This window comes from Microtus oregoni, unplaced genomic scaffold, assembly GCF_018167655.1.
Source record: "Microtus oregoni isolate MIOR12 unplaced genomic scaffold, Mior012 000000F_ref0000247, whole genome shotgun sequence".
Classification (NCBI taxonomy): Eukaryota; Metazoa; Chordata; class Mammalia; order Rodentia; family Cricetidae; genus Microtus; species Microtus oregoni.
In genome coordinates, this window is record NW_024543059.1 from 73921934 (window position 1) to 73945000 (window position 23067).

The 23067-nt window shown below is 42.4% G+C and overlaps 1 protein-coding gene across 3 annotated transcripts in view; it reads right to left on the minus strand.

Annotated features, from left to right (window-relative positions):
• Positions 1-23067, minus strand: part of Col25a1 (collagen type XXV alpha 1 chain) — a 385869-nt gene that overhangs the window by 162895 nt on the left and 199907 nt on the right. For all 3 annotated transcript variants that reach the window (XM_041633950.1, XM_041633896.1, XM_041633829.1), the window contains exon 5: positions 3210-3227. In XM_041633950.1, coding sequence (XP_041489884.1) covers positions 3210-3227 — 18 coding nt within the window. The remainder of the gene's footprint in view (positions 1-3209; positions 3228-23067) is intronic.

Below are 23067 nucleotides of genomic sequence, written 5' to 3' on the forward strand. Positions count from 1 at the left end.
AAGACCAGGGTTCAATTCTCAAGACTCATGTGACAGACGCCAATCATCTGTAATTCTAGTTCTCGGGAATCTGACACCCTCTTCCGGCCCCCACAGGCACCAGGAATGCAAGTGGCACACAGATACACGAGCAGGCCAAGCACCCATATGCATAAAACAAAATAATATTTTTTAAAAGAGAAAAGATGCTTGGAAATAATGACAAGGACCCAAAAGAGAATAACAAGATTCATTTTTCCTGAGTGCGTACCATATGCAGGTACCACATTTTACACACAGTACTTGAACTTTTACGGCATATATAAGAAAAGCCATTGCCTTACTTATGAGGATACTGTTAACCAGAGTGAAGGAGTATCATCCAGAATGTAGGGGCTAAAAGAGACACAACCTGGATTGGACTTGCAACCTGTCTGGTCGGAAGTCCACTCTCTCTCCTTTCAGTGTAATATAATAAACCGCATAGATAACCTTCCGTGGGAATCTGGGAAAGGAAGACCATCCCTTCGCTAAAGGAGAGGAAAAACATTGAAGAAGCAGCGCTACAATGTGATGGACGACTGTGTTAGGATGCGTGGACAGGAGGCTTAAGAGGAAGTAGCCCCAGGGAAAGGGGAAAACAGCAACACTTAAGAGAGAAAATGTAGATGGTTCAGTATGGTTTGAAGAAAGCACAGAGTCCATAAAGAACTTCAATAAAAATCAATGGAAGGTGAGACAATAGAACAAAACCAGGGCATTCTGTCAAACTGTAGACAGAGAACACATCAAGACTCAAAGGTTTGGCACCAGGAAATGGATATTATTGAAACCATGGTAGAAGATTTTATCTGGTCAACATAGGTGATAGACACCCATTAATTTCTCTTTATCTAACCCTCAATTCCACCATTTGGCAGGGAAAAGACAAGCATTCACCCTGTTGACTTGCCTCCCTTGAGCATCATTGTGATGCGGATGCTGGGAGAGATGCAGGAGAAAGCTAGAATCCTGCCAGGTATTCTGGGAGTTAAAGGAATTTGGTCATCACACCTGATATGCGCCGTGCCATCACAGTTCAGGGTTATAGTCCTGACTTTGACACTAGGCAGGAGGAAGAGATGGCGGGAGACCTGGGACAAGGAGAGCAACATAGAAAGGGAATGGGGGTGGGAGTCAGCAAATGATTCAACAAGAATAAAGGAGTCACGATCTGGACAGAAACCCACTATTCAAACTAAGGCCCAACCCTTAGAGCAACGTATAGATCCCAAGTCATCTGCATGTGGGTTGGGGTTCATAAAAATCTCCTTTAATACCACACGTCTGAACTCTAGATTGAGCTTCGGGGTGCTCATGCAAACAGAGAAATACTCATGGGTGGGGTCTAGGTCATTCTCAGAAGTTCTGGGTCTGGACAGCTCAGAACCTTCACACTTCACAGATCAGTTTTCCAAAGAAGACATACAAACGGGAAAGAGGTCTATGAAAAAGTGTTCGGTATCATCAATAATCAGGCAAATGCAAGTGAGATTATAATAAAGAGTTCATGCCTCCACCTGTTAGGATGGATACAATCCAAAAGGCAAAGAGAGGTTTTTGTGAAGATACGGAGAAAAGTGAATTATTGCATTGTCGTTAGGAATGCAAAGCAGAACTGTCATTACATAAACAATATGTCAGTTCTTCAGAATCTAAAAACAGAATTATCATATAATACTGTGTGTTGATGATCTATACTCCCATGTTTATTATAGCAACTAAGATCTGGGATCCGCCATAATATCCATCAAAAAATGGATGGAAAAGAAATGGGTTATACATACACAATCGGTGATTTACTTAGCCACAGAAATGAAATACCACGATTTGCAGCAATATGAATGAACCTGGAGGACAATATGTTCAACGAAATAAGCCACACACAGAGAGAAATGTTCTATGATTGCACATATGTGGAATCCATTGCAACAGAATGAAATGGAATCAGCCTGAGTATCTTAATGGACCAATAGAAAGATGTGGTATGTATATATGATGGAGTATCATCTGTCTGGAAAGGGAAGCTATTTCTCCATGGTAGTAACATGGATGAATTCGTAGGATACTGTGCTAAGTGAAATCAGAGAGAACCAGACAGAGAGAGGCAAACAGTGTATGAGGATTTCAACTTGATTTGAGAAATTGTAAAGGCTGGACTTAATGGAAGCATAGAACAGGGACAGCAGCAATAGAGACATGCTGATAAGAGGCACAATCAGTGATCAGACGACAAGTTCTGAGGCTTTAATCCGGCACTGGTTGGGGAGAGGCAGATATATTCATTTATTTAATTGTAATGATTGAACAAGGTGTATGCCTATGAACTCAAGTTTTATACCTTGCATGTATTCAACATTATCAATGAAACATAGTGTTTTATATGAATGCATTATCATATTCTGATGTGAGAGATGTGTACAATTTCTAAGTGAAAAATAAAACCCAGGATAATCACAAAACAGAGATTGTATCTGTCTTATTCACCATCACACCCTGGTGCTAGAATATGGGTCCCCTTCATCCCATACAGAAGACCTTCTGAAGCAGATCAGAACTATTGGCATCAACACGGACACGTGACTCAAGAATGAAGGGATCCCGACTGATGGCTAACCACACCAACTTCCTGTCTTTCGAGGCAAGGGTTCTGAGGAATCTTCTGCATCATTCCTCTACAAGGTGTTCAGGAGGGAATGGCCTCAGCGACCCATGGACCCATCAGTTCACAAACACAGCTAGTTCCTGCTCTCCTTCACCCCAGCATCTTACTCCATGCCCTCACGGTGCACCCGAGGCCACTTCTCAAATGTTGAACATCCATAAATTATACTAACAACTGCTTTCTGATACTAGGAAAGGTGACCTAGACTAAGACAGAGGTCCTAGTGAGAGTTAAAATATTATTCTTTGTCCAAGTCAAAGCTCACTTTATTACGCTGTGTTACCTTCCTTTCTGGAAAGAACTGAATGATGCGGGGCTTCCAGATTTAGATGTAATCTTGATGTCTACTCCAGTCACACAACGCTGAAGAGGTCCCAGGGGTCATTCCTGGGCAATAGTAGCCCAATTATCAGTTCATAGCTTTCTTCAATTCTTCAAAAAGGACTGAAGGAAAACCTCCCCACCAGGAAGTTTTTAGGAACTTCCTGCAAATAGGAGTTAGTGGGTCAGAAAAGAGATCACTTACCTGGGGACCGGGCTGACCCTGAAATTGAAAAGAAGAAAAACAATTATAAAATTGACATTTATAATGAATATTTCCAATCGACCTTTCAATATAATGAAATTTAAAATAGTTCTAAACATTGTTAAAATCATTTCTAAAGATAGTAATATTGGTAACTTCCTATTGGATCTTAATATTTTGATCCTGTGAATTGAAACGACTGGGCTTACGGCTATGGCACAAGAGTGATTGAGTGTGCTCTGGCATCTGATTGGGGAAGGAGACACCCACCCCCCACCCCCCATCACAGTGATGTGTGAATGGGACACTGAAGGCACAGATCTCCCGACACATGGTTACTGACCTGCACATTTTGACACGGCAGAACTACAACTACAAAAAGGAGACACTGGCTCTCTCATTGCTCCAATGATTTGAGGTTTTGTTTCTTTTTGTAATCGTTTATTCTTTATTTTCCTTTTATATCTGTTTCTTACAGTATCACTATTATCTTTTATTTTGATTTTAGGAATTTAAGCCTATGTTCTGCTTCTATGTTCAATTAGATCTGTGGCTTGAGAGGTCATAGGTCCCAGGGGACAATCTACTATTATTGTGCTAAATGGACATACTAGTAAACTGACTCCCAGGGCCTTATTGTCAGAATTGCATCTCTTAACCCTAATCAAAGAAGCTTCTATTTGAAGTAGATGGTGGTTAATATGGAGGCCCACAACTGACCAAGGCACAGAAGAGATTAAGAAACTTAAGAATGCTCAACCCTGAATGGAACATCTAGATCACACCCTCTTCTCTCAAGGTCCATGAATCTTTGTGGAAGGACAAGCAGAAAGGCTGTGTGAGCTATGAACCAGAGGTGGCCCATGACTACAAGGAAATAGTGTTCTCTGGACACAAGAAGGCAACTACACATATGAACTCATAGTAGTTACTACAGCAGACACAACACAGTTCAAGAACAGGCGATACAAAATCTAAGCATGGAAAGAGAAGGAAGACACGAAATCTCAGTCCTACCCAAGGAGCAACTGGCAATTGATAATGTCTGGGGAAAATAGAGAGTCCATTTTCTTGAAGAGCATTGCTACTGGCAACTTGACCACGCTCAAGTGGCAGGCCACACATCCGGGAGTATATGGGGAGCACAAGCTGAACTTGGCCGGATCAAGAAAGAGTGAGAACAAGAAATTGTGTGGGTAGAGAGGAAGGAGCAGCTCTGGAAGGAGTTCAGGGCATTGTGAATCCAGTCAAAGCTCATTCTCAAGGAATCAAAAAAGATAACCTTTAAAAACATCTAAAGTATCTATATGAAACAGTCTATTTCATATACAACACACCTTGATTTAACTATATAATTATTTATCTTCAAATAATTTTTCTGTGATATGAAAATAGGTATAAGTAAGCCTATTGGATCTGATCCATTTTAATCTTTTTTATTATTTCAGTAAATTTGTGCTTTGCCAATTTCACACATGGATATGCAGCTCACTGAGCCTCCCACCGCTCCCACCTCCTTACCACCCCTTTCTCTTTCCTCTCTTCCATACAGAGCTTTTCCTTGAGTTCCTTGAATTGGTAAACAGAGAAACTAAAACTCAGAGAAGAAAGCTGGACCTCATACTGAAAAGTCAGAATTTACCCCCAAACTAATCGCAAAGCCCAAGCATTTCCTTCAGCCCTTCTGCGTTTGCCTCTACAATATTTTTTTTAAATTTTTTATTGATTTTATTGAGCAATACATTTTTCTCTGCTCCCCTCCTTTCCTCTCCCTTTCCCTTCAACCCTCTCCCATGGTCCCCATGCTCCCAATTTACTCAGGAGATCTTTTCTTTTTCTACTTCCCATGTAGATTAGATCCACGTTTGTCTCTCTTAAGGTCCTCATTGTTGTCTAGGTTCTCTGGGGTTGTGAATTGTAGACTGGTTTTCTTTGCTTTATGTCTAAAAACCACTTATGAGTGAGTACATATGATATTTGTCTTTCTGGGTCTGGGTTACCTCATTCAATTTGTTTTCTAGATCTATTCATTTGCCTTCAAATTTCAAGATGTCATTATTTTTTTCTGCTGTGTAAATGTACCACATTTTCCTTATCCATTCTTCGGTTGAGGGGCATCAAAAGAACAAATAATCTAATGAAAAAAAAAATGGAGTACAGACCTAAACAGAGAACTCTAAACAGAGGAATCTAAAATGGTGGAAAGACACTTAAGGAAATGTTCAGTATCCTTAGCCATCAGAGAAATGCAAATCAAAACAACTCTGAGATTCCATCTTACACCTGTAAGAATGGCCAAGATCAAAAACACTGATGGCAAGTTATGGTGGAGAGGATGTGGGGTCAAGAGAACACTCCTGAATTGATGGGGGGAGTGCAAACTGGTACAGCCTCTTTGGATGTCAATGTGGCAATTTCTCAAAATATTAGGAAACAACCTTCCTCAAGACCCAGCAATACCACCTTGGGGTATATACCCAAAGGATGCTCAATCATATCATAAGAACATGTGCTCAACTATGTTCATGGCAGCATTGTTCATCATTGCCAGAACCTGGAAACAACCTAAATGTCTCTCCAATATCTTTTAAGATTGTTTATTTTTATTTCATGTGAATGGCTGTTTGCCTGAATGTACAGATGGACAACATGTGGGTATCCTGTGTCTAAGGAGACAAAAGGAGGGAGTCAGATCCCCTGGAACTGGCCACAGAAGGTTGTGATAAACCATATGTGTGCTGAGACCCTAACATGGGTGCCCTGGAATAGCAACAATTGCTCTTATCTGCTAAGCCACCTCTCCACCCTCTCCCTCTGGAAATTGAGGCTCATAGATGTTTGCAAAGTCCCTGACATTGACTTTGGTTAATTCCCTTTGAGCGAGGAGACCCTTCATCCTGACTGTCCCTGAGCAGCTACAGTGTGCACCCTCCTCAAATGCCTCAGTGACAAGTGCTTTCCCGTACACTAGCCACCAAAGACACTCTTTAGAATCTCCTTATGGCTTCTGATGGCTTCAACGAGAGACAGAGGTGATTCCTTCCAGTGCTGGATAGTTGCCTGGTCCACTGTGGTGAAGATTTCTAGCAACTACTTATAAAAGCCAGACTTTTCATTCGGGTTTCTAAAACACATTCCAAAAGCGTACTTACAAATTATGGCTAACATTCCCGAAACCCAACCAGTTGATTTTTCTAAAATGAAATGACTGAAAAGACTCTTTCTGCCCATGCAAATCATCAAAATGTTTCTACAAATCAAAGTTCGAATCGAGAAAAACCAAGAGGCATGCCAAGCGAAACAGTTAAATCACAGAACTCCTGAAGTCAGGAGCCTGCCTGCAGAAGCAGAGAATACCCAGGCGCTGAGCTGGCTGATTTACTGTCTGGCAGCAGGGAGGGCAATGCTCCTGCCTTTGGCCCCAGCAGGAGGGAAGAAAGGGAGCCTGCAGGAGGAGCAGACTCTAAAGAGCTAATCAGAACAGGATGGTGGAGAGCAATCAGCCGGAAGCTGAGGCTTGATGGGAGAGTCTTCCAAGGAAGCTGAGCATTTGGGGAGACAAGTAAACCACACTGAAGATGATAAATGAGCCGACCCATCACTGGGGTAGACATTGTTACTTTAGGCAATTAAAGTGCAATATTGGCTATTCTTTGTCGGGCTGTTATCACGGTTAGCAGAAAGCGCTAACAACTTTTCAAATCGACAAAGCCATTTGGGTTTCTGACTGAGGTAATTAGTTTCACTATACGATAATTTTTTTTTTTAATGGATAAGAACTCCGTCACTCCTTTCAAATGGTACAAAAGCCATTTTTTTTTTCATTTAACACATTCACAGACAGGGATACAAAAGTCAGCTTCAAACACGGTATCATTTTAGATATTGATTATGGTCGCAGACTCACAAGTATCTTTGATCAATGAGACAGAAAAGCCTTCCAGCTACACAAGTTTAAGGCCATATTAGTACCAGGTGCCTCTTAAGCCTGCAATGCACACGATTGGACAGAAGGCTCGGTTTCCTTTTCAGGTGAAGATGCAGCAGCTACAGAGAAGTTCAGCTAAGCTGCAGAGCCACAGAGCTCCGAATGGTGGCTGGTCTGTTCCTAAGGGTCAGTGGGATTCTGGCAAGGAGCCTGTAGCTGTACCCAGTTGCCAGTCTAGAGTGTGTGCTGGGCCTGTGAGCAAGCAAGTCTTAACCACCTTCCATACACTGAGATTGACCACATTTCAGTATCCACTCTATCAAGTCCTCCCCGTTAGGTGCCTTCAAAACGCTGCTGAACATGAGTTAGAACTATTCAGACTGGCCCGAAGGGGTTGACAGTGATCCTTTCCAATATGCATTGAAAGGGCTGCTGTTATACTTTAAGGAGTTGTATTTTCAAGAGCAGCTTCTTGATCTCCTGTTCCAGAAAGGACTTGTGGGTTCTCTTCACTGCAGAATAAATTCATCTGTCCTACAGTGGGTTCTTCTCCAAGAAATGAAGCTGGCACTCTGGTGCTTACAGATTACAGAGGTCCCAACCCAGACAAGTGTCCCTATGGATACCTGTGTGCCACCCAAGAGAAGCTCTGACCTGAACAAAAATGTCTCCCTTCCTTAAGACCACATCCATTTAATAGGAGGACTATCTGTCAAACTCTTTGGAAACTGCATTCTACAAACAAGCATGGTGGTTTCAGTTGACTACACGGTCAATAAGAAGAACTCACTCAACAAAATTTATAGAAAACTTAACATTGAAACTAGTATGCAAATGATATATTAGAGAAAAGCAACTAATAAAACAGAACATCATAGGATACACACACACACACACACATATATATATACACACATATATCTTAAAACTGGTCTTGCAAAGGCTGCATAATCCATCAGTATCTGAACCACATTTATATCAGAAATCTCTTATACATTCGACTGAGCTAAACATTATTCCTAGTTTATAACACTGTCTGCTACCATACAGGGCCACTCTCAGTAGGTGGGTATTTCCTTCTCAGCAGTCACATAATATGGCCGAGTAACAGTCCTTCAATTCGGTGGTCTTTGGTGGTTTATCCACTAGGAGAGTCAAACTAGAGGAAAACTATTTCCCTCACACCTTTTTTCTTTCTCTTTTAAAGAGAAATTTAGAATTTCTCTTTTAAAGTTTAAGAGAGAAAGGAAACAAGAAGGAAACATTCTGAGCAAGTCAGTGGGACACGTTGTCCATTAACGGTTGACTTGGGAGGCCCAGTCCACTGTGGGTGGTTCCGTCCCTAGGCAAAGGGTCCTGAGTCCTGTGTATGAAAGCCTTGGAAAGCAATGCTCCTCCTTGGCCCCTGTTTCAGTTCCTGCCTCAGCTTCCTTGGATGATGGACCATCACTTGGAAGCGTAAGATGAAATAAACTATTTCCAAAAGAGAAAAGAATATGTTGATGATTTTATAAAGACCATAAATTTGAATAAGTTTCTCACATAATATTTGTCTTTCATAACTAAATAGCAACTTCATTTAAAATTCAAGTCCTACCTAAACAGGTTGATAGAGTCACTCCCATAATAGTTAAAAACATATTTTCTAACACAGTACTTTTTTGGTCTTTTATGAATAAATGGTGGTATATGAAACATAAGAAAAAGACAAATCTACTACACATATTTTGTCATCAAAAATTTCATGTAGGAACCAGTAGATGATCTTCATGCATTTATTTATATCATTAAAATACATTGGCCTCAACCCACCCCACCCCAAGATCCCAATTTTCTCCCCGGCAATTTTGTCTACTTCCCTTAGCCAAGAAAGGGGAGATGGGGAGAGAAAAGTTAGAAGGGAAGGAGGTCGGGCCTTGGGAAAGCAGGAGGATTGGGATAAAGGAAGGTTGGACAGGGGAGCACGGAACCACAATTCTTAGTTAAGGGAACCACTTTAGGGTTGGCAAGAGACCTGACCCTAGAGGGGCTCCCAGGTGCCCAAGCTGAGGTCCCCAGTTAGTTCCTTGGGCAGTTGAGAATAGGGAACCTGAAATGACCCTATCCTTGAGCAATACTGACGAATATCTTGCATATCATCATAGAACCTTCATCTGGTGATGGATGGAGATAGAGACAGAGACCCACACTGGAGCACTGGACTGAGCTCCCAAAGTCCCAATGAGGAGCAGAAGGAGGGAGAACATGAGCAAAGAAGTCGGGACCACGAGGGATGCACCCACCCACTGAGACAGTGGAGCTGATCTATTGAGAGCTCACCAAGACCGGCTGGACTGTGACTGAAAAAGCATGGGATAAAACTGGACTCTGAACATGGCGAACAATGAGGGCTGATGAGACGCAAAGGACAATGGCACGGGGGTTTGATCCTACGTAATGTGATGGCTTTGTGGGAGCCCAGCCAGTTTGGATGTTCACCTTCCTAGATATGGACGGAGGTGGGAGGTCCTAGGTCTTACCACAGGGCAGAAAACCCTGACTGCTCTTTGGACTGGAGAGGGAGGGGGAAAGGGGTGGGGGGAGGGGGAGAAGGGTGGGAGGAGGGGGCGTAGGGGGGGAGGAGGGGGAGGGAAATGGGAGGCTGGGAGGAGGTGGAAACTTGTTTTTTTTTCCTTTTCTCAATAAAAAAAAAATACATTGGCCTAATTGTCCATTGAAATTTATTCAGATCTTAAGTATTATAAATGTTTATATATTCCAGTATTCATACTTGGCTATAGTCCCAATTATTTCCTTATGACACAAAACTGAAAATACAGTTTCCTATAATTTTGAATTAGGTATGTTTACATTATAGTATACCAAACACAGATTTTGTATTTTCTAGGATAATTTGTTTAAAATATGCATTTATTCAGACATTATTATAACTATCTAAAATAATGAGAAAAAGAAAGAGAAGAGAGAAGGAGGAGAAAGGTGAAGGGGGAGGAAGGAAGATAGGAAAAGAAAAAGGGGGAGATGGGAAAAGAGTCCTTGCCTTGAGGATAGACTGTGGGTAATTACCTTATAATTTTCTGGCCTTTTCAAAAGTATATAAAAGTGGTAACTTGATATCAATTCACCATGGAAAAATTTAAATGGGACCTTAATGAAGTTGCTATCTTTTCCCCCAACTACATCTACTTACACAAAGATCCAAGTCAATAATCTTGAATTCCAGTTTCTACCTTTCTTTCAATTCAGGGTGTTTCAATCATTCGGAAAAAAACACACTGCAAAATTATTAAAACAATACAGCTGGCAAAACTCAGAGAGCAAGGACTGTAAATTTGCCTTTGTATATGGGCCCTCATCACCTTGAGGAGTAGACAGTGACGGAAAGGGGCAGGAGAGACCCAGGATCAACACCAGTGACCAGAGCCCAGAGCTCTGCAGGACAGGCGGTCAGCGCTGGTAGCCCTCTGGGAGCTTTTGCCGTTTCGCAAACCACAGCGCTGGGCCAGTAACTCAGCTCTGCTGTGTATATCTATCCAAGCCTTTCCCCTGCTGACACAGAATCAGGACTGGTAACTTAGCATGTAAATAAATGCCCAGCAGAGCAGACATGTGGCTTGGTAGGATACAACCAACAGGGAACGCACATGAGATAGAACCCACTTAGCTTCCATAGCGTTAAGAGGGCATGCCTTTTAAAAGAACTCAAAACCAGTTTTTAACCACCTTGCCAATTTCCATTACATTGTAGATGCTGAACAACCCTTTCCCCTTTCTGCTAAGTTTAGTAGCATCCGTAAAAGTGCGCCATTTTTATTGTACCAGGTAAATAACTTAAAGTCCACTTACAACTGTCTCTCAAACTGCTGAAATGTATGTTCCTTCTCAATTCTAACTTCTGAATATCCTGCTAAAAGATGGACTTTATAAAACTCTATACGATCCTAGATGTTTTGCACCAGTAAGGGTGCACTAGCATATTCCTAACACCTGAAGAGTGGATTAATTTATAATGCTTGAGTCATAGAATGATTATTCCAGTAGAGCAGAGCCCTGAAAGGGGAATCTACTTCAACACTGAGAAGAGGATCTTCAAGGCCGGAAGTATACATCTAATGTCCTTCATGGTGGGGCTGTATCGGTGTCTACCATTTCACCACTACTAAAAGTTATCAAGAGCTTTATTTATAATGTCTGTTTGTTATCAGCCATGCAAATTGGAGTCATTTCTACCATTTTATAGTTGATCCGAATGAGTTACGAAGAAGTTAGGTTATGCTGAGCAGTGACACAGTGTCTTGGTAAAACTGGGCTGTGAGCATGGGAGACTGGAACTCCTCCATTTTCATCTGTATCCTGGGACTAGCTGAGCCAGGGGCTTGGGTGAGATCCCCCCAGAGATAGAAAAGAGAAGTGAGTGGTCTGCAACCTTTCAAATAGGATACAAATTACTGTTGCTGAAATCAGCTATCTTTACAATGTTGCATGAACCACACACTCTGAAGAGCCCCACGAATCCCCCAGGAAATCCTTCACCTCAGGTTAAGAATCCCTCAGTCGAACAACAAATCTGCCTAAAAGCAGCTCTATGTTTGCCAGGAGCATCCTTTAATCCGTCCTCAAAGGTCAACTACCCTGGGCAGCTAGTTCCCAGTCAAGAACACCCTGTGTCAGCTTAAAGACTCTCTTCCTGTTGACTGTCAAAAATAGGCATCCTTTTCTGCCATTTTGTTCTTCTCTCTGCCCCCACCTGCCTGCTACCCCCACAATAAAAGGCCTTGGCAGTTTGAGCCCCAATAAACTTTTCTTTCTACCCACAGAGTGGTCCAGTTTGGTGGTTTCACTGTGCCTTCACTTACATTTTTTCTTCTTATTATGACAAACACCTAAAAATCAACTTGGAGAAGGGTTTACTTTGACTCACAACTTGAGGGCACAGGTCACCATGGCAGGGAAGACAGGCAGGCTAGAGCAAGAGACAGCTGGTTACATTGTATCTACAGTCAGGAAGGAGGGGGTGGTGAATGTTAGCGTTCAGCTCCCCTTCCCCCTTGGTCTGGGACCCCAGCTCACAGTACTGTGCTACCCTTGTTTATGGCAGGCTTTCCCCACCTCAGTTAGTCTAGAAATTCCCTGAATGGACAAATCTGTCTCCTAAGTGAATCTAGCTCCTGACAAGGTGACAATTATTTTAACTGTCAGTGACTGAACGGTAGGTGAGAAAAGGAAGGCAAGAGTAAGTTCTAGAGATCTCAAGTAATTGTCCCCTGAAAGGTCACTCGTGAGTGACTGTGACTGGCTTCTGGGGATAATGTGGTTACAAGGTTTTGAGCTTTAGGAAAAGCACGCTGGGATGAGTCAGTGTGTGTGCAACAGCTAAAGAAGAAAGCATGCGTGCCAAGTGGAGTAGACAGTTTTAATAACTGCATCTGAAGGAAGGAAAAAGTAGGGAATTAAGAGGGATGTAGGGCTGAAGATATAACTTGTTTCTGTGTTAAGGTTCCCGGTGCTAAAGGGGAGCTGGAGAGACATGGGTAGACAAGGAAGGCAGAAGTGTGCTCCCTGAGATGGCTTCTTGTTCCCAGAAGACACTGGCAGGAGAAATGGCAGGTAGGCACCATATAATAGGGGGAAATAGAGGAACCCAGGTTCTCTATAAAACGTCCAGCCAGGCCGGGCGATGGTGGCACACGCCTTTAATCCCAGCACTCAGGAGGCAGAGGCAGGTGGATCTCTGTGAGTTAGAGGCCATCCTGGTCTACAAGAGCTAGTTCCAGTACAGCCTCCAAAACTACAGAGAAACCCTGCCCCCCCCCCAAAAAAAAAACAAAAAAACAAAAAAAAATGTCCAGACAGCTTCCTTTCTCCTCACATTCCATGAGGGATAAAATGGTTACTGCCCCTTTCTCTGTAGCTAGCTCTGCCCTTTCCCTAATGTTCGTTTCTTTTTCTCTTCCAGGGAATGCACTCCACAATCCTCTAAAGACCACCAGGCCCCATAATAGCTCTTGAAAATGTTTAAAAATAGATAGCAAACTATTAAATTGGGGAAAAAAGAAATGGCTTAGAGATCAAAATTAGTATGGATAAGAACACAAAAGGAAGATGTACCAGAGAATAAAGACTACAAAAGGAGACAGCCAAGGGGGCAACGGAAGCAAACGCAGAGCCAAACTCAGATAGAGACAGAATAGAAAGCAACCATGCCCCAAACCTTAGAACACTCAGACGTGATTTCTGTTGTGAGTGGAAAGAATGGGGTTGGAAATTTATTTGTCCATTCACTTAATAACTGTTATAAGCACTTGCAGTGTGCCAGGCATTGTAGAGATAGCAGACACAGAGGAAATAAGATTAAACACCTGCTATCACCCTTGTGAGGGAGGCCAGTTTTCAGAGAACGTTTGTAAATAATATGGCAGATGACTGATAAAAACTAAGCAAAAAATAACTATTATAGGAGGAAAAGCAGGTCAAGGGAAAAACAGGAAAAGTGGGAGGGTGCCAATTAGTAGGGCGCCCGTGGGAGGACTGACCAGAGAAGAGGCAAAGGGAGGGGCGAGGGGAAATGCCCACAGTGCAGATCCATGTAGAGAAAGTAGCCTGCTGGCTGCCTGGACCACGGTAAGTGACGGGAAAGGATGAGCCTGGAAGCGAAGGGAACAGGAAACAACACAATTCAAGTCATAGTAAGAACCTGGCTTTAATCAGGGTGACAGAGGCAGAGAGGCAGGAAAGCACCATTGTCTGGGTTCAGTTTGCAAAGGGGGCTGGACATTGGGAGGGAAGAACAGCAAAGACAATGATGCATACACACAGAGAGAGAAGTCAAGAGGCTTCTACTGCATTCGAAGAGACAGAAAAGACAGACTGTGCCAGGATACATACAGGAGAAAGAGGGGGAGAAAGAGAGAGAGGCACAGAGAGTCAGACACAGAGATAGACAAAACGAGAGAGAGAGGGAGGAGAGAGGGGGAGAGAGGGAGAGAGAGAGAGTAGGAGAGAGGGGGGAGAGAGGGAGAGAGAAAGAGTAAGAGAGAGAGAAAGAGTAAGAGAGAGAGAGAGAGAGAGAGAGAGAGAGAGAGAGAACAGTGATCAGATTCTTGTATAACATCTGTGAGTAGCTTGAGAAGGTTCCAGGAATGATCTGAAGGCTAACCAGAGTAGATAAAGAAATGGGCATGTCCTTCTCTGGCATGAGGAGGACCTTACATCCTTACATGGTAAGGCCAGAGGAGGTAGCTCAGTGGCAGGTACACAGTTAGAGTGTGCCAGGCTCTAGGTTTCATACTACATGCTACCAAAGAAACCATAAACAAAACACTGGAAAAGCTCTGTTTATCGTAAGTGATGTAATAACCACCTTTAAAAGTATCTGTGAGTGTAAGCAAACAAACCTGTAAGCTGCTTGAATCCTTCATCCTTATTATCTTACATAATGCCTCTTAGTACATGGTGAGCTATCAGGGGATTTGTATAAGTACTTGTTCCTGTATTCCCTATAATGAGGCCAAACAGACTTGCAGCCAGGAGGAAGCCTCCTCTTCTTGACGGCAGGAGCATCATGTAACTGCAGTATGGATGGAATGAATATCAGAGAGGATAGTGCACACCGGAGCACTCAGGTGCTTCCAATAGGACGGACTGACTTCCATCTCAGACTCTTTAATCCATCAAGGTATGGACACCTCATTTTGACCAAATAAAGTCATGGACAGAACTAACCAGCAAATTCTTACTTTCAGGCCCTATCATCTCCCTCCCTTACTAGAGGTTCTGAGCTGGTGACTTCTGGCATTCCCTGATGACAACATCCATCAAAGATGAAGGACTTGCATTATTTCAAAAAGCTTCACCTGTTGTGCTATAGCACAGAACTTCCCCTGTACTAGGCTGCCCAAATTCTCACTTCATTCTTTGCCGACGCTGCCTTCTCCCTAAATCACAAGCATTGGCTTTTGTGGCTCCTCAGAAACTGTGCCCTCTGTAGACAGCAAATATTTCTCCAGGGCTTTGCTGCTGCTTTCATGGGCACCAGCAGCTGTTTTCTGGCCGTTTTCCAGAAACTCAAGCATCCCTCCCAGAGCTGACAAAACTCACCAGACACAGACTGCTCAAAAAAGGTACAAGGTTTACAGGACATCTCCCCAGTGCCATAGAGACGGTAAACAATGCTTGAGGGAGAAGATTCCCTTTGATAGAACTACCTGCAAACTGCATGTCCCATGCCAGCCATGACCCCTGCCACTGAGCACCAGGGCTACAACACAGGCTTGCGCCATCAAAGGTCTGTCATATTCCATAGCCCCCACTTTTGATGTTTTACTGCACAGTCTTTGGGTAGTGGAAGACTTATCATAAACATTTGCATTCTAAAAACTCATCCTTATATCATTTTTATTAAGCTCCTATTAAATTCCAGGCAAGAATTATGATAGAGAAATCAGGAAAAACAGGCCTGGCCACTTCAGCAGGGAGCTTATTATCACAGCACAGGGTGATACATTGCTTCCCATTCCTATATATCCCAAGCCACTGGCGAACCTCGTTAACAAGGGTAGATTTCTAAAAAGTAATTAAGGTTCCCTCTTCTCAATAAAAAAAAAAAAAACTTTGTTGGTATTGAAAAATGAGCCACCTTAATTTATTTTAGAAGGAAACACTATACAATTAGTGATGCCGAGATTAAATCAGATACTGTGCCGTCATCACTGAGAGCAGCATGAACATATTTCTTTTTTTCTGTAATATAAATATCCTCAGAGGAGACAGGGAAAGTAGCTTAGCATTTTCATAGCCACTGGCTAATTTACCTCTATTGATGAGGCACCACAGGTTCTTACTGAATGAGTCTAAGTAACTGCTAAAGGATAAAGGAAAGTGTTTGGTGAGCTGATGCCACAGCATGCTCCTAGTCTGCTGGGGAGAGAATTAAGCACACGCTGCCATGCCTGAATGGCGTCATGTCCCGCTTGGGCATGGCTGACTGGCCAGCCCTGAAATTGTACAAATGAAAGGAAGTAGGTTAAAATAGACATTAGTATTTGTAACTGGCATGCATGAAGTAAATTAGGAGATCCCACCAGGTCTTTCTCAAGAGGTGGTAAAAACCTTTGGAAATACAGTCTGCTAAAGCCATCTTTTCAAAGCCTTTGACAAGTCGCAAATCTCAGCCATTTTGTTTTTCACCGAAAGGAACTCAGAGGACAGTGTGAGCTTGGTTCACACACAACACATGCGCAAATACGCATGCACAGATACGCGTGTGTGCACACACACAAAGAGTGGATGCTGCAGGGCGCGTGAACTAAGACACAAGAGGTGTAGAATACAGCCTTTAAGGACAAAGGCAGCCCAGGGACCTGGCTGTGCCATTCAACGGAGGGAGGATCTGTCACCAATGTCAGAGGGCAGCTATACGGTTCCAGGCTCCTTCAGATCCTGTGTGTATTCCCACAAGAACCATCCATCACAACCTGGAACCTGGTCCCCTTGGGGTTGCAGGCAGGACCACTGAGAGGATGCCCCAGACTGAAGACAGAGGTCATACACTTAACCCAAACCATGACTCAGATTTTCAAAAGCGTCAAAGAAACAATCCATTTAGAATCTCTTTGTTTTTTGTAATGTTAGAGAGTGGAATTTTGAACTATTTTTCTGTTGTAGAAAAACGTCAAAGTTTCCCAATTATTTTCAGTAATTCCCTTTCATATGAAGCAGACAGGGAAGAATAATGAGGGATATTAAACCCAATTTTAGATAACCTTATAGAATTTATGTTTCCTCTAACTTTAGTCTAAAAAGTATTTTATAGTACTATCCCAAAACTAAGCACTCATCCAATCCTATGTCGCTTTAATAAATATTCCCTCTTATACAAATATTAACCTTTTCTAAATTATAGTTGTATAGAAAAAGAACGGTCAACCAATGAAACAAAATAATACCAAATTATCCAACAATTTAAGCTCAATTCAATAGTAAATAAATCCCCAGATTTTCTCCCAAGTCTATTATTTAGATTAAGGTAAAACAGAAATAACAAAATGTAGAGATTTAACGCAAGTAGTTAATAGATAACCAGGTAATTTAGGGATAATACTACTTAAAGAATAAGGAATTCTTTTATGGTGCTGTTCTGACCTCTAACTAAGTAAGACATGTTCTCCATTGTAAAGTACTGCTTATAGCTAACTGAAAACTGAAAAACATCTTTAGCTACACATTATTTCTTAAGAAACTAAACCTCCCTCCCTCGGAAGCAGAAGGTACATTCTTCTATACCCCAAGAGTCACTCCAGAAAGGCCTAGATGAGAGGAACACGGAAAACTGAAAATGAAATTTCTGGAAAATGTGCTGGTTACCCTTCAGAAGAGGGTGAAGCTGTATAGCAGGTGTGGCCTGAAGACCTCATGAACAGAATTGTCTGATACCTGCAACATTCGTAATGGTGCTCGCTAGAAGGGAATGAACTCAGATTCAGCATACTGTGTGCCGGTGTGTCCCCTGCCTTTCCTTTCACCGGAGTGCTCCTGGGTCAGGGTGACACTGTCGTCCCTCTAGTTCCCATTTGAGAAGCACATTCAGTAATGAGGCAATAACCTGAGCTCTGTACCTAGGGCTCTTATCTGCTGAAGTTTATATAATTTGAGGGTTTTTCCATTGTTTGGAGATAAGATCTAAGGGAAAGACTCCTCTAAAAGACACTTTTCCCACTTAGCAGAAAAATTTGAGCTACCAGGCGTCCTGATTGAAGAGACAGTATATCTTAGTCAAGTTATAAAGGTGCAATATTTTAAGATGTATTAAAGCTAAAAGATTTTATGTCAAATATTAAAACTTAATACTTGGAGACTTTAACATTCCACTATGTGCATATACATACATAGCACACATGCATATATATATTTGGATGCGTAAGCAAAGAGCTAAAGTTTTATATACATTTAAATAATTATACTATTGAGCTTCAAATGAAAGCTGTAACGGATGGAATAAAATCTTTGGCTGGTTTTAGTTGTAATTTTAAAGTAGGTAGTTTGGACATCTATAATTTAAGAGGCTACTTTACTATTCACAGAGTAAAGCAAATTGAAACACTTAAAAGTTGTCTTTTTGTTTGTTTGTTTTGGTTTTTCAAGACAGGGTTTCTCTGTAGCCTTGGAGTTTTTTTGGAGCTAGCTCTTGTAGAAGAGGCTGGCCTTGAACTCACAGAGATCTGCCTGCCTCTGCCTCCCTAGTGCTGGGATTAAAGGCGTGCGCCACCACTGCCCAGCAATAGTCGTCTTCTTATGAGAGATTTATCACAATGATTTTATAGTTGGCCACCTTTAATTTATCCTGCCAGTCTATGAAAATGTGGTGCATCAGAGAAACACCTCAATCCTGAGAGGATGCTGACTCCAGTCTCCAACAGAAACCTAATGTAAGCCATACCTGGACTGTTTTCAAACAGTGCCCAGATCGATGCCTGTGTGAAGGCTAAATTGCTGATGTTGTCGTGAATGTATTAAAACTGACTGAAAGTCCCACAGGGGGCTAGTTATAGGTTGCCACTATCCATTATAGCAATAGAATGAATGAATTTCTAGTAATATTTATGTGAACGAATGCTTTCTACTTCCTATTTTTAACAGAATAGAGTCCTAGAAAATTATGTGCTTTAATATCTAAGTGTATTGTCAGGCTTTTAGAAAGTACTGGAAGTTCTGGGAATGAAAAGGGGAGAACTTCCTGCTCTATAAGTATGTTTTTAATGGCAAAATAAAGGCTTACCCCTACCCTCACATGAATTCAGGTCCTAGTTCATTTGCCTTGTGTTTTTTATTAGATATCTGCACATAGGAAACTTCCTATTATAGGAACTATGCATCTCTATAACTACTTTTCTATAAATTATGATATTTGATATGAACTCAAGCAATTTTTCATTTTGCTCAAAAACTTCCAGGGATCTGAAATTGCCATCAGCTGGTGTATGATCATCAAGCTCTCTTCTGAATTCTATCAACATCACTAAACTTAAGTTCTAAAGGAAGGGGCATTTCCCCTCTAAAAGGGGAAGCTAATGCCTATGGGAAAATAACATTCTTAACAAATAAAACCCAGGGGACCCGGCCAGCAATATGAATAAATCCCCATCTTCCACACGACTCTCAAACCAGTGGACAATACACGAAGTCGGAAACAGTTCTCTTTCAACTCATGCCTTATATTGTGCAAGTCTGTATGAAGTGGCCATGCTGGCTCACTGGGTATCGTTATTCAATGGTTAGAAGATTAACTTTAATATGCAAAGTAGATGGTTGGTTGGCTGGGGGTGGAGGGGGGCATCCGAATATATAATCCCCACCAATGAAAGTGGAAGTTTAGGTCATTTCCTATCCAGGGATATTCCTAGGGCATATTGGGTAATTGTCAAAGCATCTGAAAGGAACCAGCCAAGTTAATTAGTTCCACTCCAAGGGAGAATTCTTCACAAACCGGTTCCTATTCTGTGCCATGGATTAGAAGTCTAAAGAAAGGCTACATATGGTGAAAGATATATACATTCAGCCATTACCACAGACAGGCAGTAAATTATCTGGGGGGCCCGTGGAGCACTCCATAGCCCGTTCTTTCAACTTCCCCCCTCACCTGTGAAAAAGCCTGAACCTGTATGCCATCGGCTATTAATAATACTCTCTGAAAGCAAGTAAGTTGAAATTGTTCCCAAACTGCAAATCAATAGACCATGTATATATATGTCTACTACTGTTGAATGAAATTATATATCAGATTCAAGGCCTGTATCTGCACTACGGGACTCAAGCATGCTTTCATGTAGCCTATAAAATCCACAGGCTCTGGGCAGCACAAAGCTCTGAAATGCTTCTGTTTCCACTCCCAGAAGGATACCCTAATATAGAAGCAGTGAACGGAAGCCCCTGAAAGGAAGTCTGTGATATGAAATTTAAAATAATTGTTTTTAAATTTGTAGTTTCCAGATTGGGTTTCTACCATGCCTGCCAAACCTTCGCCTCCTTTTTTTTTTTTTTTTTTTTCCTGTGGGCTTGTTATACAAATGTGGATTTCATTTATGTATTCACAGAAGGAAATGGTGATTCAGCCACTTTGTGGGTAATGCCTCTAGGTTTCTCCTCCGCCTGCAGAACACAGGGAGGTGGGACGGGTCCTGGGCCAGGAGGAAGGAGATGGAGCACAGAGTCGGGCAGTGTTGGGAAAAGGCAGCCCTGGCTTGGTGAACGGCCTCTGCTGGTGCCTGGTAATGATGCCTTCCTTCCTTGGCCAGCCCCTGCTCTTTTAGAGCTGCCTTTATCCTGCCCCTCATGTGGCCTCTGCACAGCAGGACTGCAGCCTCCACCTTCTTAAGCATGAGTTTCCAAATGCCAGGGGCACAGGAACGCTCAGCCTTGAAATGTGTCACGCAGGAGAGACCATCTTGTCGCCGTTCTCCAAAAAGTGCACATGTGATTTATTCGCAATGAAGAGATCAGATATGAGCATCCTGCCCATTGTTATGCACATGCCACTTAGAAGCCACGGACTCTAATTCTGTCTCCTTTGAAACTCGGAAGTAGAGTCATGGCTAGTACTTCTGGCATATTGTGAAGGCTGTGTGGGGCGAAAATTCACCAAGAGAAGCACCCAGTTAACATTATCCTTACAAGTATACTAACCTGACAGATAAGATGTAGCCATTGGAGCAATCATGAAACAATTGGGGCTAACCAACTGCTTTACTACTAGATTGGTGGGCATACACATCTGGAGCTACATATCTGGTCAAAAACCTATAATCAGAGAGGTCATGGGCCCAATGAAAGAGCATGCTACTGTTGATTGTCTGAGTGAACATGAACATGCTGTAGAACTTAATTCTAAATATTATTTTTATACTCAGAGAGTAGTTCTGGCCTCATCCTGGTACAGAGAAGTTCATTTATGTAGAGGGCTTCCGGTATCTAACATCCAACAATATATTCCTTAATTAGCCAAGAGTGCTTGCCAAGTCGCATGTGTGTATTGCACTTCCCAGTCATGGTTGAAGGTCAGTAACAGAGACTATGATGGCTGGACTAAGTCAAGGCATCAAGGAAGGAGGAGGAAGGGTTTACGGCGACAGAAGAAGAAGGCCACACAAGACACGGGCGTGTGTTCAGTTTGAGGCCTGGGAAGAAGTTTTAAAGGTGTCTGTCTGGAGACATCGGCGCCGTGATTTTTGTGTTACACTGGCAGGAGTGTGGAGTTCAGCATTTGGTCAAACACCGGGTAGGTGCTATTGTGAAAACATTTACTAAGATGTGATTATAGTCCCTGAGTAAGTAAACCTTATGACTCCAATAGGTGGGTAGGCCTCAAACTAATTAAAGGCCTTAATAGCAGAAATCAAGGTTCCCTGCCCCCCCCCCAAAAAAAAAAACCCCACTACCTTAAGAAATGTAGACATCCCATCTGAGGGTTCTGGGAAGATGGGCTAGTTAGGAAAAAAAAAAAACTAGCTGGACAAGCATGAGGAACCAAGTTTGGATTCCCCTAAACAGCCTGCACACCAGGCCGTTGACACACTCCCAGATTTTCAACTTGCTAGCACCCACAACTTCATAAGTCACTTCCACACAATATCTCCATCTATTTAGATTCCCTCTGAATGTTTTTCTCTAGCAAATTCTAAAAGAGTCACCAAGCTCCCTTTATTAGACTGCATCGATTCCTTTGTTTCCAATTTCATTATCCATTTTGCAGGACTATGTATACTCCAACCATGCCAGAGCTCCAGCACACAGAGAAAAATGCCCAAGCAAACCACCACGTTTGGTTAAAACAAGAGCTGGCACTTCTTGAAGTTGGAAGTCCTCCTCTGCTCTGTTACTGTTCCAATTGCCCAAACTCAAAACAATATAAATGAAAATATGTATCTCCAAAAAGGCTGCTTCTCCTGAGGTGGCGCTGTTGCTATGCCTTCCTCTGCTCTCTCTAGGGAGTGATCTTTAACCTATTCATCCATACTCAATGAAGCCACAAGCCTGGGATAAGGTACCTTATCCCAGGTGAAGCCCTGGATCACCTCTGTGATGGGTCATCTTTATGCCAGCCTAGGTTGAGGAAACCGACCTAGATTAGAAAAATACAGCTTTTGTGGTTTTGTCTATGCAAGTGCTTCTGAGAGGATTAACCAGAAGGGGAAGGTCTTCCCTGAATATGGACCATCCATCCCATAGGCTGGGAGCCCAGATGGAACAGAAGGACAAAAATGAGAAAGCATTCTAACAAAGACAATGCTCTCCGCCTCGCTGCCATGCTGTGGACTGCTGTTCTAAACTACAATATTCACATTGTTGTGGCAAAATTGTATAAAAGCAATTTACAGGAGCGGGTTTAATCTGGTTCACTGTTTGGAGGTACGGTCTACCTTGAAGTAGGCAGGGTGTCACATTGCATCCACAGTCTGGGAGCAGAGAGACTCTGGGGCTCAGCTCATCTCTCCATTTTATTCAGGCTGGGACCTAAGCCCAGGGAATGGTGCCGCCCACAATGACACTATTCCTCCAACCTTACTCAAACCTTCTTGGAAATGCCCTCACAGACACACCCATGTGTTCTAGGGTTATTCTAGATGAAATCAAGTTGAAAATAAACACGAGGCATCACATCTGCCTTATCCTCCCTGCTATCAAAGTAACAATCTCTGAAAATTTACCAGAATTTAGAATTCCCAATTAGTGATATCTGCCAGTTATATCTGCCACAACAACAACAACAACAAAAAGCATGACTCAGACTTCTCCTTCTTTATTCTACCCCAGTAGCCTGCACAGTATTTCCCAGAGTGATGCTGAGAGCATCACCTCTCCCTCTTCCTCCCCACTCATTCTGGCTACACAGGACAGCATGTCTGCCTTGGTAATGCCACCTAAACCTGCCTCGCTCCT